General features: G+C 35.3%; 1 protein-coding gene and 1 pseudogene across 1 annotated transcript; one reads left to right on the top strand and one right to left on the bottom strand.

Annotated features, from left to right (window-relative positions):
- The first annotated feature begins 5,270 nt into the window (after positions 1–5,270).
- LOC110424366 (purine permease 21-like) lies at positions 5,271–7,165 on the top strand (annotated as a pseudogene).
- Positions 7,166–8,296: 1,131 nt separating this feature from the next.
- Positions 8,297–14,274, bottom strand: LOC110424432 (Serine/Threonine-kinase, putative (DUF1296)). Its single transcript, XM_021438992.2, is given in 11 exon segments — positions 8,297–8,865; positions 9,155–9,500; positions 9,502–9,540; positions 9,542–9,609; positions 10,624–10,788; positions 11,070–11,349; positions 11,429–11,705; positions 12,340–12,992; positions 13,492–13,618; positions 13,743–13,860; positions 14,129–14,274. Coding segments are annotated over 11 exon segments (2,451 nt in total). The 5' UTR covers positions 14,219–14,274; the 3' UTR covers positions 8,297–8,577.
- Between the last annotated feature and the right edge of the window lie 537 nt (positions 14,275–14,811).

The raw sequence follows: 14,811 nt of genomic DNA, 5'->3' as shown, positions 1-14,811 counted from the left end.
ACACAAATTGGGTTGAAGCAAAATGTATATTTGATGTATTGTGATTTATTATTGAGTATATATTTACTTTAGAAGTTTATATCTGAACTCTTTAAACTATAAAAATATTTTTTTTATCAATCACACAAATTGCTCCAAATAATAAAAAATATTTTTATATATTTTTTTTATAAATCACACAAGCGTGTATTGTGACAATCAAAATGGTAGAAAAAAAAAACATTCATACAAAACACATTCACACGAATAATGTTATTGAAAAAGATTCACACAAATAAAAATATTATTGGTCTATGACTAAGGTGATTTGAGCTAGCGTCAACCAAGTCGGGATGAATTGAAAGTGAGGAGTGTAGCTTATATATTTTTATTTTATTTTTTAAATATAAATAATTTATAATTTATTTAAAATATTAATAATTAATAATTTAAATATTAACATTTTTAAATATTAATATTTTATTTATAATTTAATCATAAATTCTTTAAAATATTAATAATTTTAATTAATTTTTAAATTTAAAATATTAATTTTTATAATATATAATTAAAAACTTAAACTTTTTATTATAATAAATGATTATCTATTTTTATTTTATTTTATTTTTAAATATTAATATTTTATATATAATTTAATCATTAATAATTTTAATTAATTTTTAAATTTAAATTTTTAGTTTTTTATAATATATAATTAAAAACTTAAACTTTTTATTTTAATTTTTTTTTATATATTTTGTCTTTTTAATTTTAAAAGCTATTCCCCACCCATGTTCTTGGTATTAGATATTTCTTTTACTAAAAAAACAAATATTTGCCACGATGAATTAGGGGAAAGGATATCAATATAGAGGCAGAAGCTCTAGGAATTCCTAGTATTTTTATGATAATTCTTCTTCATCAACTAATAGCATTGTATTCTAATTGATATCACTGAATTATTGAATTTACACAATTATTTAACATTCCCCTTCAAACCAAAGACGTAGGGTAGATAACACTTGAATTTGGAAATTAGGTCAAATTAGTAAAATAACCATTCTTCAACGCACCACATGGCAATCCAATAGAAAGCCACATGCCAACACCTATACTTGAGAGTCTCGTTTGGACTTCCTTATATATAGAATTATAAATAGTAGTCATTTTATCCATCATAAGAAAGAGATTTCATTGATTCCTCAAAAATGAAATGAAATTTAACGTCACAAGGAAACGGTTTCATGTATTTCTAAAAAAAAATAAAATTTAATGTTGATCAATTAACAAAAGGCAACTCGAGTCCAATTGTTTGTGATGGGGGTTTAATGGGATTCATATACCTTAGTCTCTGGAGAGAGTATGTTGAATAGATGCTTGAAATGTTGAACATAAATATACTAAATCAATTAGCACTCATCTTACTAACCAATTCAAATTACGCAAAAATTGTCCGATCAATGAACAAGAGAAAAATGTATCTTATGATTTGCACAAGACGTGGCATTATAGTGGTTAGATTTATTTTTAATCATAGGGATATTATTAAGTGAATCTACAAAATTTGTAAAGGTTTAGTGATGCACAATTCTTAAAGCTTTTAAGAGAGGCTGTATCAAGACCCTCCAAACCACAAAAATGTATTCTTTTATCAATCACACAAATTGGGTTTAAGCAAAATGTATATTTGATGTATTATGATTTATTATCGAGTATATCTTTACTTTAGAAGATTATATCTGAACTCTCTAAACTATAAAAATATTTTTTTATCAATCACACAAATTGCTCCAAATCATAAAAAAATATTTTTATATATTTTTTTTATAAATCACACAAGCCTATATTGTGACAATCAAAATGCTAAAAAAAAAAACATTCATATAAAACACGTTCACATGAATAATGTTATTGAAAAAGATTTCACACAAATAAAAATATTATTGGTCTATGGCCAAGGGGATTTGAGCTAGCGTCAACCGAGTCGGGATGAATTGAAAGTGTGGAGTGTAGCTTATTACTCGTGTAAGAAAGAAAGTAGACTGGAAAAGGTTCTTTGCCAAGAAGTAATAACTAATCTTACCAATGTAACGCATAGCCACATGAACTGAAAAGTCAAACAGCAATTAATAAATCATGAACAAAACATTCTAATCGTTTTTTAACTAAAACAAATAACACAAACGGAGTGTCGAATGATGTTTGCCTAATTAATGTAAATTAACCCATCAATCCTTACAAGGGGGCCGGCGACAGAGAGGACACTCCTGTTTTCTACACAGCCATTCCATAATGCAGTTGTTATGGTACAGATGACAGCACGGTAGAGCTAGATGGGAATCAACGAACAGACTCTCTAAGCAAATAGCACATCGTTCATCCTTGATGTCGTCCGAGAGCGATAAGCTATCCAACTGATCTAGAGCCATGTCGATTTCCACCACCACATTAGTCATTGCGCACCCGTCAAAATCTAACTTCATCAATTCACTAACCAACCTCCTGTCTATTTCCTTTTTGTTCTTTTTATAGCTGCCAGAAATTTCGTTTTTTTCTAAAAGCCGGTTCATATGCTTGCAAGATGTGCGCCAGTGTAATTCCACTTGCTCCAAGGATGAGGTCACTATTTTTACCACCCTAGGCTCAGAATCTCCAGACGTTATCTTACCTAGATTTTTGATTTGCACTCTGAATACGAAGCTGATCTTACAGTACTCTGGCGGTGGCGGTGGCGGTGACGGTGGGGGCAATGATAGTGAGTGATTGCAGGGAGAGCAGTCGTGGTCATCGTCTGTTAGAATCCTTGAGTCAGGCATGCTAAAACTTTATCAAAAAATCCCAAAGCAGAATCTTACGCTACTTCTTGGCCTTAGATCAACGTTCGAGAATAAAGCTTAATAGTAACAGTTTGATAGTGAAACTTGCTTTTAAGCAGGACTATTTATAGATGTAAAAAGTGGCATTAATTATGATCATATTGGGATTAGGATTACGAATTTTTTATTGAAAGAAAAATATATTTAAATTAATCATGAGTATTTACCCTTTCCAAATAGGAGAACAATTTACCAACAATACATGTATGATGTATTGTAGAGGTGACTGATGAGGCAAACTATTTTTGTATATATGGGTGAAAATTAATGATGTATTTTCAAAATTATATAATGTAACTATTGAATTATAGATAAGTTTTTCACATAAATAGTTATGTTTCTTAAAAAAACGACATATTAAATAAATACCTTTAAATCCAAAAATCATAAAACAATTGAAAAATACTAAAACTTAAGAGTTTGAATATGAAAAAAGTTATTTTTTCGTATTGTAGTTTAAAAATTATGACTTTAAGGTATGAATAGTTCTCTTTTTATAAGGTGATAATTGAAATAATACCTTTATTCAAGAATTGTGTCTTATAAAATGTAAAGGTATCTTTAAAGCAAAGAGGTATATTGATGAAATGATTGTGTAAGATACAGTTGCAAGTATATATAAAGAACTTAATGTCAACCATTTTGATACACTAAAAATAAATTAAATAAGAGCAAAAAAATAACAAGCAATAGAAGTATTATATTTTGAAAATAAACACAAATACTTGAGTTTTCATCATTTGGAATTCAAATTCCTTATAATATACTTGTTGCAAGTAGTAGGCTCAAAGGTTGAACTTCCCCTCTTATATCTCCTCTAAGGTGTATTTAATGCTCGTAAAGTATAAAAACGAAATTAGACATTAACTTCATTATATCTTTATGATTATTCACATAATTATCTTTTTGCATACAAAACGGTGAGGCAAAATAAATCTTAACTCGTTTTGAAATCAATTTAACCGATTCTTTAACTTCTATCTAAATCCCATATACACGAACACAAAAATCTTGAATATTGTATTATTGGTGATGGTTATCGATAGCATGAAAGCGTCATTAAAGGCTGAACATAAGTCTTCTATTTAACTTAAAATTAAAAACTTGTTTCAACCTTATATATTGCAAAGACACAGATCATGTTTTTGAAATTACAAAATTACACAAATCGTATCTCCGGGTGTAACATATGTTTTTTTTTAAAAAAATTCTCATAATCATATGTTTTAAAACTTATTAAATTATTAAAAAATCAAACACATATATTGACTAAATCCTCGACGAATTTACCAAAAGTCTCAAATTATAACTTTAATTAAGAAAACAATCTCATAATCAACTAATTAAACCTACACCGGTTGAAATTTGTTGAAGTAAATTAAATTTAAAAAATTGAATTAGAAAATACAAATGATAACATTAAAGTACTTTGATCCTGTAAATAAAGCTATGTTAGTGGAAAATCCAGTCTGCATTCTATAACTATTAACTAATAAAAATAGAGCATGCCTAGCAACAATGAACAGAATTCGCCACATACGGTAAAGTTTTATGCATCACATTACTAAAAATTGCCAATGAAATTTAAACAATGTAAATGCTGTACTTAATTAAATAATAGATGTAATTATGAGTGAAGCAGCACAGGTCCACATCTGCTAACACTCATATTTGTATATATACAATGCCCTACATCTTTTCATGGATGTCTGTGTCTTGCATACCAAGCAACAATGGCTGAAGTGGCTCCTCCATTTTCCAGCCTCTCTCTTCTTTGGCTGTTATCATTGTGTTCAAGTGCTTTGTGATTTTTTGTTGTCTCTAGTTTTTCTTCACACAATTTCTTTATAGTTGTTAGTGTTAGAAAAGAGTGCCTCAAAGGATCGGTTTTTCTCTCTCCTTTTTTTCATTTTTAATGCTTTAATTTTCCTATAAATATGTTAATCATAGTCTAAAAGCTGATAGCCAAGATATATTCAATTGATGCTTGTCCCCAACACCTGCAAATACTTATAAAAAGAATGGTAGTTGAAAAACCCCATAAATCTTAATATATATATATATATATATATATATTCAATTGATGCGTGTTCCCCATTGTTTTGGCATTGAACATCTGCAAATACTTAACTAGACGTGCTTATAAATAAAGGGTCTGCCGAGGAATCACAGCATCAGTGGGTGCGAAAAACTGGAAATGGATTGAAAGCGATGGTTTGCTAATGGTAAGAGTAAAAGAATGCATCATTGTGCACTGAGACCGAAGAGCAGCGACTCATGTGACTGGCAGTTACCATCACCAACCTGAGCCTGACCTATAAAATGGAGCAAAACTCATTTGCTTTCATTAGATTGTAGTCCCTTCTCTCAATTCTCTCTTTCTCCTTGGCTTGATCTTTTTGGGCATCTCCAGGCATGGGTGAAGCTCAACAAGTACAACTCCACGTGATGGGTAAGTGCTCACCTTTCTAGATTATGTACTTTGAAAGATTATCTGAGAAGCGTGACAACAATGTCTGCTTAGTATTCAAAACTAGCTCGGTATATTGCTGCAGAAGGAATTTATTATTTCTGGGAACGGATCCGTACTGAAGCTAACCCAACTATTAATCATTTAAGATGAGCAAGCTTTTATCTGTGTGCCATGATAGCAAATTAATTAGGCTTAAACTCTCTGCTTAGCTAACGTAATTATATATTAATGACACCGAATGACTGTACAATGATGCGTGTCTGCTTTCTGGAAAATCTTTTAGCTACCAAGCATTAAACAGCACATCACTGTCAACTAGAACTAAGTAGAACCATTTAATTAATTATATGCATGCATGGCCGGAAGCTAAAGGAGCAAATTCAACAGGAGCGATCAGCCAAAGAACAGAATCCCGACCTCGGAATTACATGATCAGGTGGCTCCGGATAGCCCTATACGCAATCTTTGTCCTCTGTGGCCAAACATCAGCCGTGCTGCTGACATGACTCTACCATGAGAAAGGTGGAAGTAGCCAATGGATGGGAACAATTGTTCAGATTGTTGGTTTCCCTGTCCTTTTGCCTTACTACTATTGCATTTCACAACCCAAAGTTACCACGCCAAACAACGCCAACACAAAACCACCATCACTCCCAATGCTTGTATTTGTCTATGTATCTATTGGACTACTAGCGGCAGGAAATTCCTTTCTGTACTCGGTAGGTTTTCGGTACCTTCCTGCATCTACAGTGACCCTCATTTCAGCAACCCAGTTGGCCTTTAATGCTTTCTTCTTTTACATCCTTAATTCACAAAAATTCAATCCTTTCATCATCAATTCTCTAGTTCTTCTCACCATTTTGTCCATCCTTCTGGAAGCAAACGGTAACTCTGAAAAGCCTGCTGGAGTCTCTAAGGGAAAGTATGCAGCTGGGTTCGTATGCACCATTTTTGGAGCTGCAACGGACGGATTTTTGCTTGCTTGACAATAGCTGACCTTTCGAAAGGTTCTAAAGAGGCAGACATTTAGAGTTGTCATGGATCTTATAATCTACCAATCACTTGTAGCATCCATTGCTACATTGATAGGATTCTTCGCAACGGGAGACTGGAAAGGTTTAAAGAAAGAAATGGCGGGTATGAACTGGGAAAGATTTCCTATGTGATGATTCTGTTTTGGACTGCTATTGCTTGGCAGATTTTCGCTGTTGGTTCTGTAGCATTGATCTTTATGGTGTCTGCTCTCTTTTGCAACGTCATAGGTGCACTGGGATTGCCGATTACTCCAATAATGGCCATGTTCGTTTTCCCTGATAAAATGAATGGTGTAAAGGGGATTTCAATGGTGTTGGCTATTTGGGGCTTCCTTTCCTATCACTATCAGTACTACCTTGACAATTGCAAAATAAATGCTGAAAATAAAAATGGCAGTACTGAAGTTTCAGAAGCTTGACGCTCCGCATGGCATTCAGGGCTAGCTTCTCTCTCTAAGGAAAGACCAGCGTCTGTCCATATAATCTTCTATTTGCTTTACATGTGAAAACGGGCTGTAGCTAAATTCGTATAGCAAGGAAATAATGAGCTAGCATAATATCTTATCATATTTTGCTTTGCTTTTGTGTGACCGAGGAAGCCTTCATGGTTGGGAAGCTGTAATGTGTTATCAGATTATTCTCCTTCGTTGGGATATGCTATGAAATCGCAATAATGGTTTCCAAGCAATAAAGGAGGATATAACGTGTTTCAGACTAACTAATTTTTGGGATAAAGTGACTGTCGTGGTATGGATTTGCTATATTGGAGTTTTCCATAATTTCCATGTGTTGTTCCTGTAGTGATGAGAGGACAGGAAACAAGAATCAACCAAATATTTTTGAACAAATTAGTGCACATCTTAATCAACCATTTATTTAAATCGTATTTGGTGCAATTATAGAACAAATTAGTGCATTTTTCTGCATAAAATATAGAGCAATATATATATATAGAAAAAGTGGTGCAATTCATATATACTCGAAACAAATAAACAACAGGATTCAATCTCCCGCACCCACACAACAGAAGTCAAATCAAAATATTAAATTAGCTGGGGGTTTTTTTTTTTTTGAACACTATTAAGTTAGGTTGGTTAAAATGCTTTACACGTTGCATTTTATATACCACTACCCAGTAGTATTTAAAGAAGCCGATGACTTCTGAGAAATTCCAAGTGGCTACCAGCCTATTCAATCCTGTAATCATCTGGCAAACATTATTATCTTATACTGTTACACTGCAACATTAACGTCCATTAGAAGACAAATATAATGCAAATCTAAACAGATGTTGAGGGCAGTGTGAGCTAGACTAGTAGCTACCCATGGGGTTATTGGCTTATCTTGTAAGAGAAGGATAACAAAACCGTGACAGATTTGTGGACTCCACACACCGCCTCCTCCTGCTCACTGAAAACGGAATATCCTGCAAAAGCTCATCCCACAAGAGTGTTTCAGTGGCATGAAGGTTATGGATTGGTGGGCTCCAGTCCCCCACGGTTGCCTGCTATATGGCATTGGTTCTTTGTCGCTCCAATGTCCGTTTTCGGCCTTTTAAGGGGCCCTGCTCCTCCCACTGTATTACTCAGACTTTTAAATCTATAATTCTAGAAAGTTGGGCTTGAAACAATGAAACAATCAGACTTAACTTTCAATATAAAAGAGCAAAAGTCATTCCGGCTTACTGAACTAAAGGCCTTGCTTTTTTATTTTTAGCCGAAAGCAAAAATGAGAATGGTCGGGGCAGAAACTAGAGAACCCATGCCCGCTGAGAAGCATAGATGTGAAAAACCCAAGCAATCACAGAAAGACACAGAGTGGGGGCAAAGTGTAATGTGAAACTAGAGATAACTGTGCGTAAATATAAATGATTACAACACCGTTGGCAAAGAGTGTAACTGAGACATCAGACATGAAAACAGAGAGATCAAATTAAAAAGCATATTTTCACTATAAGAGAGAGGGGATAACAGGAAAATAATGAGAAGAACAAGTGAAGGGCAAATCAACTATCCCAATTAGCACACTGTGTTCCTAAGTTAAACAACCAGATAATAAATAAGTAAATACAACCTCGTGGCACAGGGCAGTAGCCAGTCAAGGTCTCTTCAGACCTATCAATGATGATACATATAATTATTCAATCGCAAGAATGCCTTTGATTGGCCACTTTCAAACTCACTACAAGACCCTGAAAAACCAGGAGGTGACAAGATTAGTAGCTGTTTTGCCATAACTGTTGGGTCTGCTTTGATGGCTGGCCTTGAGTCCCACTCAGGGATCCATCCCTAGGGTTTTGCTGCTGATGGTCCAGTGATACTGCCGTTTGTGAATGATAGAAATTTGGGTATCCCAGAGCCCCAAAATGCTGTGAAGGCTGTTGCCCTTGTCGAAATCCACCAGCCTGCTGATTCTGCCCCTGGAAGCTGTAATATGTGCTTGCAGGAACAGCAGACATTGTTCTTGACCCAGGGCCGTGAATCCACATTGCTGAATTCTCATTCTTACCAAAGAAACAAATAAAGGAAAAGGCCCACTTCAGTATCCAAGCAGCAGAAAAGAATAAGAAATAATTTCATATATACTGTCGAAGTACAATTTTTATGAACTAAGTACACGAAATCATGAACCCTTGGGAGTAAAGGGAGAAAAAGGAAGGGCAGACTTTTCATTATTACTCCAACACCATTCCATAAGAATGAATGCAAATTATTCAAACGCTATTATTCCATAGTAATGAATGCAAATTATTCAATTCAAATGGGATCTCTCAATGCTTGGTACACAATTACCTGTTGAAGTGACATCAAATGATTGCTGTCCTTATACTGAGAACTCAGAACATCATCGTAGCCAATAGTTGTGCCGGTGGGTGCAGTAGGTGGATTCAGAGGAAGTCCTCCAGGAATGCTGGTAGAACTCCCAAACCCATAGCCAGATGCAACAGCAGCAGATTGAGGCAAGCTGCTAACAGAAACACTATTTTTGTATTGGGGGAGCACTGCTGCCAGGGACTGAGGGTAGGTACTATTACCAGCAAATGCCTGCTGGAAAGCTGATGGCATATATGTGTAACTCTGAGGTAAGAAAGGATAACCAATCATGTTGGCAAAATGTCCCAACGGAGCGTAGGTTGGGAAAAGGGTGCATGGCCAGATGCTGGGGAGAGCAGGTCCCGTGGCACACTGGCACCAGGTAGGGTCTGTGGAGTAGGCTGTGCTGCAGAATACTACCTGCTTCTTAGAGCCTGCACAAGTACAAGAAGTTACTCAGGAAAAAGAACGATTAGTTCTTAACATTATAGATTTTTTAAGTTGGGTTTCCAAAGGGCTTCTCTCTCATTTTTCCCCTTTTCACCAATCCCATCCCCACTTTCTATTGTTTTAGGTTGGTTGAGTGTTTTGCTCCTCTTCTGAAACTAACATGACCACATAACAAAACAGACGAAGGTAGTAAATGTATAACTGGTAGAACAAGTGGCATAATTAAGGACGACAAAAAGTGATGGGCTGATGGCCAAGAAATACCCAAGGGTCACAGTTCTATATTCAGGGAAGGACAATGCATAAAAAACCAATGTTTGAGGATGTTTTCATTTACCACGAAGTATTGAGTTTTTACAGCCAAAACTCATTCAGTCAATATAGGCATGACAGCACATGCTTAAGACACTTAAGTTTCAGTCAAAATGGACATACAACAGCTCCATATGTCGTAAGTTTTCCATTTTAGTTCAGTAAAATCTTGAAATATCACCAATACAAGTTATTTTGTCCAGCTATACCCAGCACCTAGAAACGGACTCAGTCAACTGGGATTAGTAGGTCTCCCAATATTGATTTGCTCCATAAATGGAGCTGGAGTGATCTACCCAGATGCCAATTAACCAAAATGCTGAATAAAATAACAAAAGTAGCTTAAAATTGCAAGGATATAGGATATTTATTTTATACTTATCTTCATCCCAACTCTTAGCTGTCTCTCATTTCTCTCTTTTTAAACAAACCAAAATCAAACGTGCACAGTAACTTCTCCCAAGTTTTCTCCCTCCTTTTTTTGTCCCTCCATTTAATTCATAATTATATGGTCATGCATGTGCAATTGCAGAGGCTATTCTATAAGTTTTTTTAGAGGAAAAATGAAAAGAGTAATAATTTTTTCTCTCTTCACCCTTAAATTGTTAAAAGACGGTCACCATTTGACTAGAAATGCAAAAAGTGTAACAAACATCAAGAAAATCATAAGTTATAGCAAAGGGCACCTCTGGCATAGAGATGGTTGGACCACTAATGGAAGAGGCTGTATTGCTGTATTTTGTTGGCATGGACTGAGTCACAGGGAAGGGCGAGTATGGAAGATCAGGCTCCCTTGCAGTCTGAACAGTTGAGGTCAGCAAAGTGCTTGGTAATGAATTTGTATACGATTGCTGTAATGAAAACCATTATCATGAGAAGAGACATTCAAGAAAAGTAATACTGTTTTTCTAAGAACATAGTTGGTTAATCGAAAATTACTTCACATAATGTCAAATATCCTTTTTTCAGTACAACAGGGTTAAATCTTTTCTTGAAAATGAAACCTAGATCAACAAGATGTGGCTATCAACCAGATATTTCTACAAAAAATAATCTTTCTAATCCAACTCTAAAACATATGGTTTGAATTTGGAATAATAAATTTTATGCATTAACAGTTAAGTCTAATTACCATTACACTTGAGAAAGGAGTGAGGCTTTGCATTTGAGAGCTTGTCTGTGGATGTGTGAAAGCGGGATTTAACTGTTGAGAGTTTTCATAGCTATAACCAGCTGCAGGTGAAGGAAATGTATATTGGCTCACTTGAACAGCTTCAGAAGCATCCTGTTTCAAAACCTCTGGTTGAGAATCTTCAGGAGCCTCATAATTCCCAGTGCTGACATTACTTCTATTTATTATGTTTCCCTCTGTGTTATTTCTGAGATGTTCATCCCCGTAATACTCAGGATTTCTGCATGCAAAAATTTTTACCACAATTTGAAAAAACAAAAAGGTAAACAAGGCAAATTAAAATCTTAAGAAGAGAATACCTATTGTCTGACTGCCCAATAGATGAGGCATCTGTTGCTTCAGGAGCCTCATCCAAATTATTCTTTAAAGACCTTGATGCAAAAGGTGCAGAAAAGGTAGAGCCAATGCCAGATCCAAAACTTCCAAAACTCAAATGTGAGCAGTCAGGGGTGTGGACTTGCAGGTGATTTGGAATTATTACAGAAGGATTATCCTCTTCAGGTGATGGCTCCCGATCATCATTATGTAAATTAAGCTGCTGCAAATTCACAGCAACTGATGAAGCACCATCTTCAGCTGAAGAAAGAATAAAATAAGACAGAAACAATGTTAAGTCTACAAATATTTCCTAGCAGAAAGCAGTGTGCAAAGGAAACATTAAATGATTAAACATTAACTTCAAATCAAGGAAAGGACTATATAGTAGGAAAGAAAAATAGCTAAGTCTATATTGTTTAGTGAATCACAGCACGTACAGGTGCAGCTTTAACTTCGGAGAAAAAACCCTCAAAAAAGAGGGAGCCAAGGAAGGTAAAAGCATTTGATAGACCTCCCCTACCTGACTCACCCTTCTCTATTCCCAATTGCTTTCCTCCCATCCAATTGTATATAGTGCTCAGGCTCACAAATCCAATCAGCATAAAAAGAGGAAACTCTAAAATGTTTCAGAAGCTAGGGACACATGATATTTTCATAGGGGGAAGAGACAAGAAAAGCTTCACTCAACAACCCTAAAAAATAAATATCCACATTGCAAGACAATCAGAAATGGGTGCTTATCAAAAGAAATTGCAAAATTGCAATCAGATTATGCCTTCATCATTAATGTATCCTTCATAAAGAGTGATACATTCATTTAAAGCACAACACTGACCTTCATCAAGAATTGCAAAAACTGAAAAGTTGTAGTGATTTAAAGCACTACACTAACCTTCATCATGCTCAAAAGCATGTCTTTGAGGCTGATAGGAATTCATATCCTTATATAAGCTATTATCAAAAAGCGATGAACCTCCAGAATCATCCTCTTGTATATTTCTACTTGAAATAGAAGGAGATCCAACATGGTTTGCATTGAGAGTTTCAACAGGACCATCATCCACTGCCTGAGCTTCCTCTAACTGGGACTTTATGTGTTGATTAGTTCTATCCAAAGGCAAGTTAGATGCATTTGCATACAGTCCAGAGTCTGCAGGTGCCTCTAAGACAGAGGTCACACTGGCAGCAGATGGGTTCTCAATGGGGGGCCATTCATCACTTGGAGGAACATGCTGGTTTGTGGTGACATCAGGCTCGTAAGTTACATCTGACACCTTGGAAGCATGATCCTGTGGTGAATGTAGATTGGGATGTGATGCTGCCAAAGGAGGTACCACAAGATGCCGATTGTTAACACTTTGATGAGGTGGGTTTGGCATGCCAGAAGCCTTGTTTTGTGGCCTGCCCATCTTCACAATATCAGCCATTGATACTTGACCTGGAACCCCCAGCCAAGCAGATTGATATCCAGAAGACTGTGATGATAAAGAAATCCCATCACCTAAAACTACTGTAGACATTTTATGTTCTGTGACCACTGCTTCACTGCAACACCAGCAGAACTTACATGAGAAAAAAGTAGCCAACACATGAAAAATATATCAAAATTACAATGTTTAAGAAACAAACAAATAGAACTTTATACCATCCCAAGATAAAGAAGAAGAAAATAAAACTCAGCCAGCTAATAAGTTCTAAAACTTCTTCCCCATGAAAAAGAAACACATATTTATTAAAAAAATGAAGTGTCACATGCGTTTGGATGCGTCAAGTCCAAAACCCAGGTACCATCATTTGTGAGCATTTGGACCATTAGGGTTCCATCTGTTCTTGCTAAACTAGCCATCTTTGATAATAAGCAATTCAAACACATAAACTCAGTGAGGCCAAATAGATATCATTATTCTAATAGAATCCAATTACATGCAGGCAAAAGCATAAACATGACCCTCTTCTGGTTGTTATAACTCATAGCTGCTTTTCAGCTCCTTAACTGGACTAGACAGAGAGAAACTATCACTTTTGAGATTTTAACAGGAATTACCTGTGGGATGGAGGTCGTCGATTCAGGTTATTTCCTGGCATACCAGACGCTGAAGATGAAGAGCCTGCATAAGCATGAGTTCCATTTTCTCTCTTTTGTGCAGGTTTACCGTGCGAAGGGCCAGACTCTAACCGAAAAAAAGAATACTTAATGGATAAAAAATCATCAAAAATAGTTGCAAAACAATTTTTAACTCAAGTATAAACTAAAATCTTGTCCAAAGTTGCATCAGAGCATGTTCATAATCATACCATGAGCACTGTAATGGGTTGAGCCACCGCGTCCAATATATCGGTCTGGACCACTTCTACCACCACGATTCCCAAGATTATTGGCACCACGAGATCTGGAATCTATTGTATCCTTGCCCTGGAGAAAAAGGAGAGAAAAACAAGTCAAAAAAGATAACAAGAAGCAACATAACCACCAAAGAGGGAGTTCCTAATCAGTGAGAAGTAAATCAGATTATACATTCATTTGAAATGCTGAAAGTAACTGACAATCTGACATGATGGATGACCTATATGACTGCAATTATGCCCATTATTATTTAACTAATGTAACTATAAGAGGAAACAAAAACAGTTTACTGCAATCACAAAAGCAACTGTTTAACATAATTTCCACCAGCATGCACCTCTTTTTTCTTGTCTCGTTTGCTCTTCACCTCATGAAAAGGATCTGCACATTTCACAGAAATCTTATTAGAAATGAAATAGAATACCATTGGAAGCGCCAAACTTCAGCAGCCCTACTGTTATGAAACAAAGCAACATATATTTTTGCAACCAATTAAGAGAACAGAAGTCAGGGTTTTATTAAGACTAAAGCATTATCTTTACCAAATATACAAGTCTTTTGGCTTCTACTTTTAAGTTTCAATGCAGAAAACATAACAATCACTGCATGGAACGCACAAATAAAATTTTCCAGCTTGTCGCAGTAAATGGTTAACAACGTTATTGCTGGGAAAAACTGTAGCTATTGCACTTCCAGTAAAGAAATGTTCATGGATACATTCATTAATAGTGAGAGAGGGGCTGATTTAATTTAAAACAAAAAAATATGAGAGCAAGACAAACTAAACAACATATAACACCTCCATATAATAAAACCTTGGAAATAAATAGGCATTAACAGTTAAAGCAGATTTTATCTTTTCCTTACTCAAACGCCGAATCCCAGAAACCCTGCAGTTACCCTTTTGCATAATGAAAATATTCTTTCTAAAACACAGGAAATAAAACCATAAAACTGATGATAAAAAAATGGAGTATCGGAAAATAAAAATAGAAAGAAAGAAAAAAGGGCGGGGGACCT

This window comes from Theobroma umbraticum, unplaced genomic scaffold (genome assembly GCF_002168275.2).
Source record: "Theobroma umbraticum cultivar Fairchild unplaced genomic scaffold, ASM216827v3 scaffold_204.0, whole genome shotgun sequence".
Lineage (NCBI taxonomy): Eukaryota > Viridiplantae > Streptophyta > Magnoliopsida > Malvales > Malvaceae > Theobroma > Theobroma umbraticum.
This window is presented reverse-complemented; position numbering and strand designations above follow the sequence as displayed.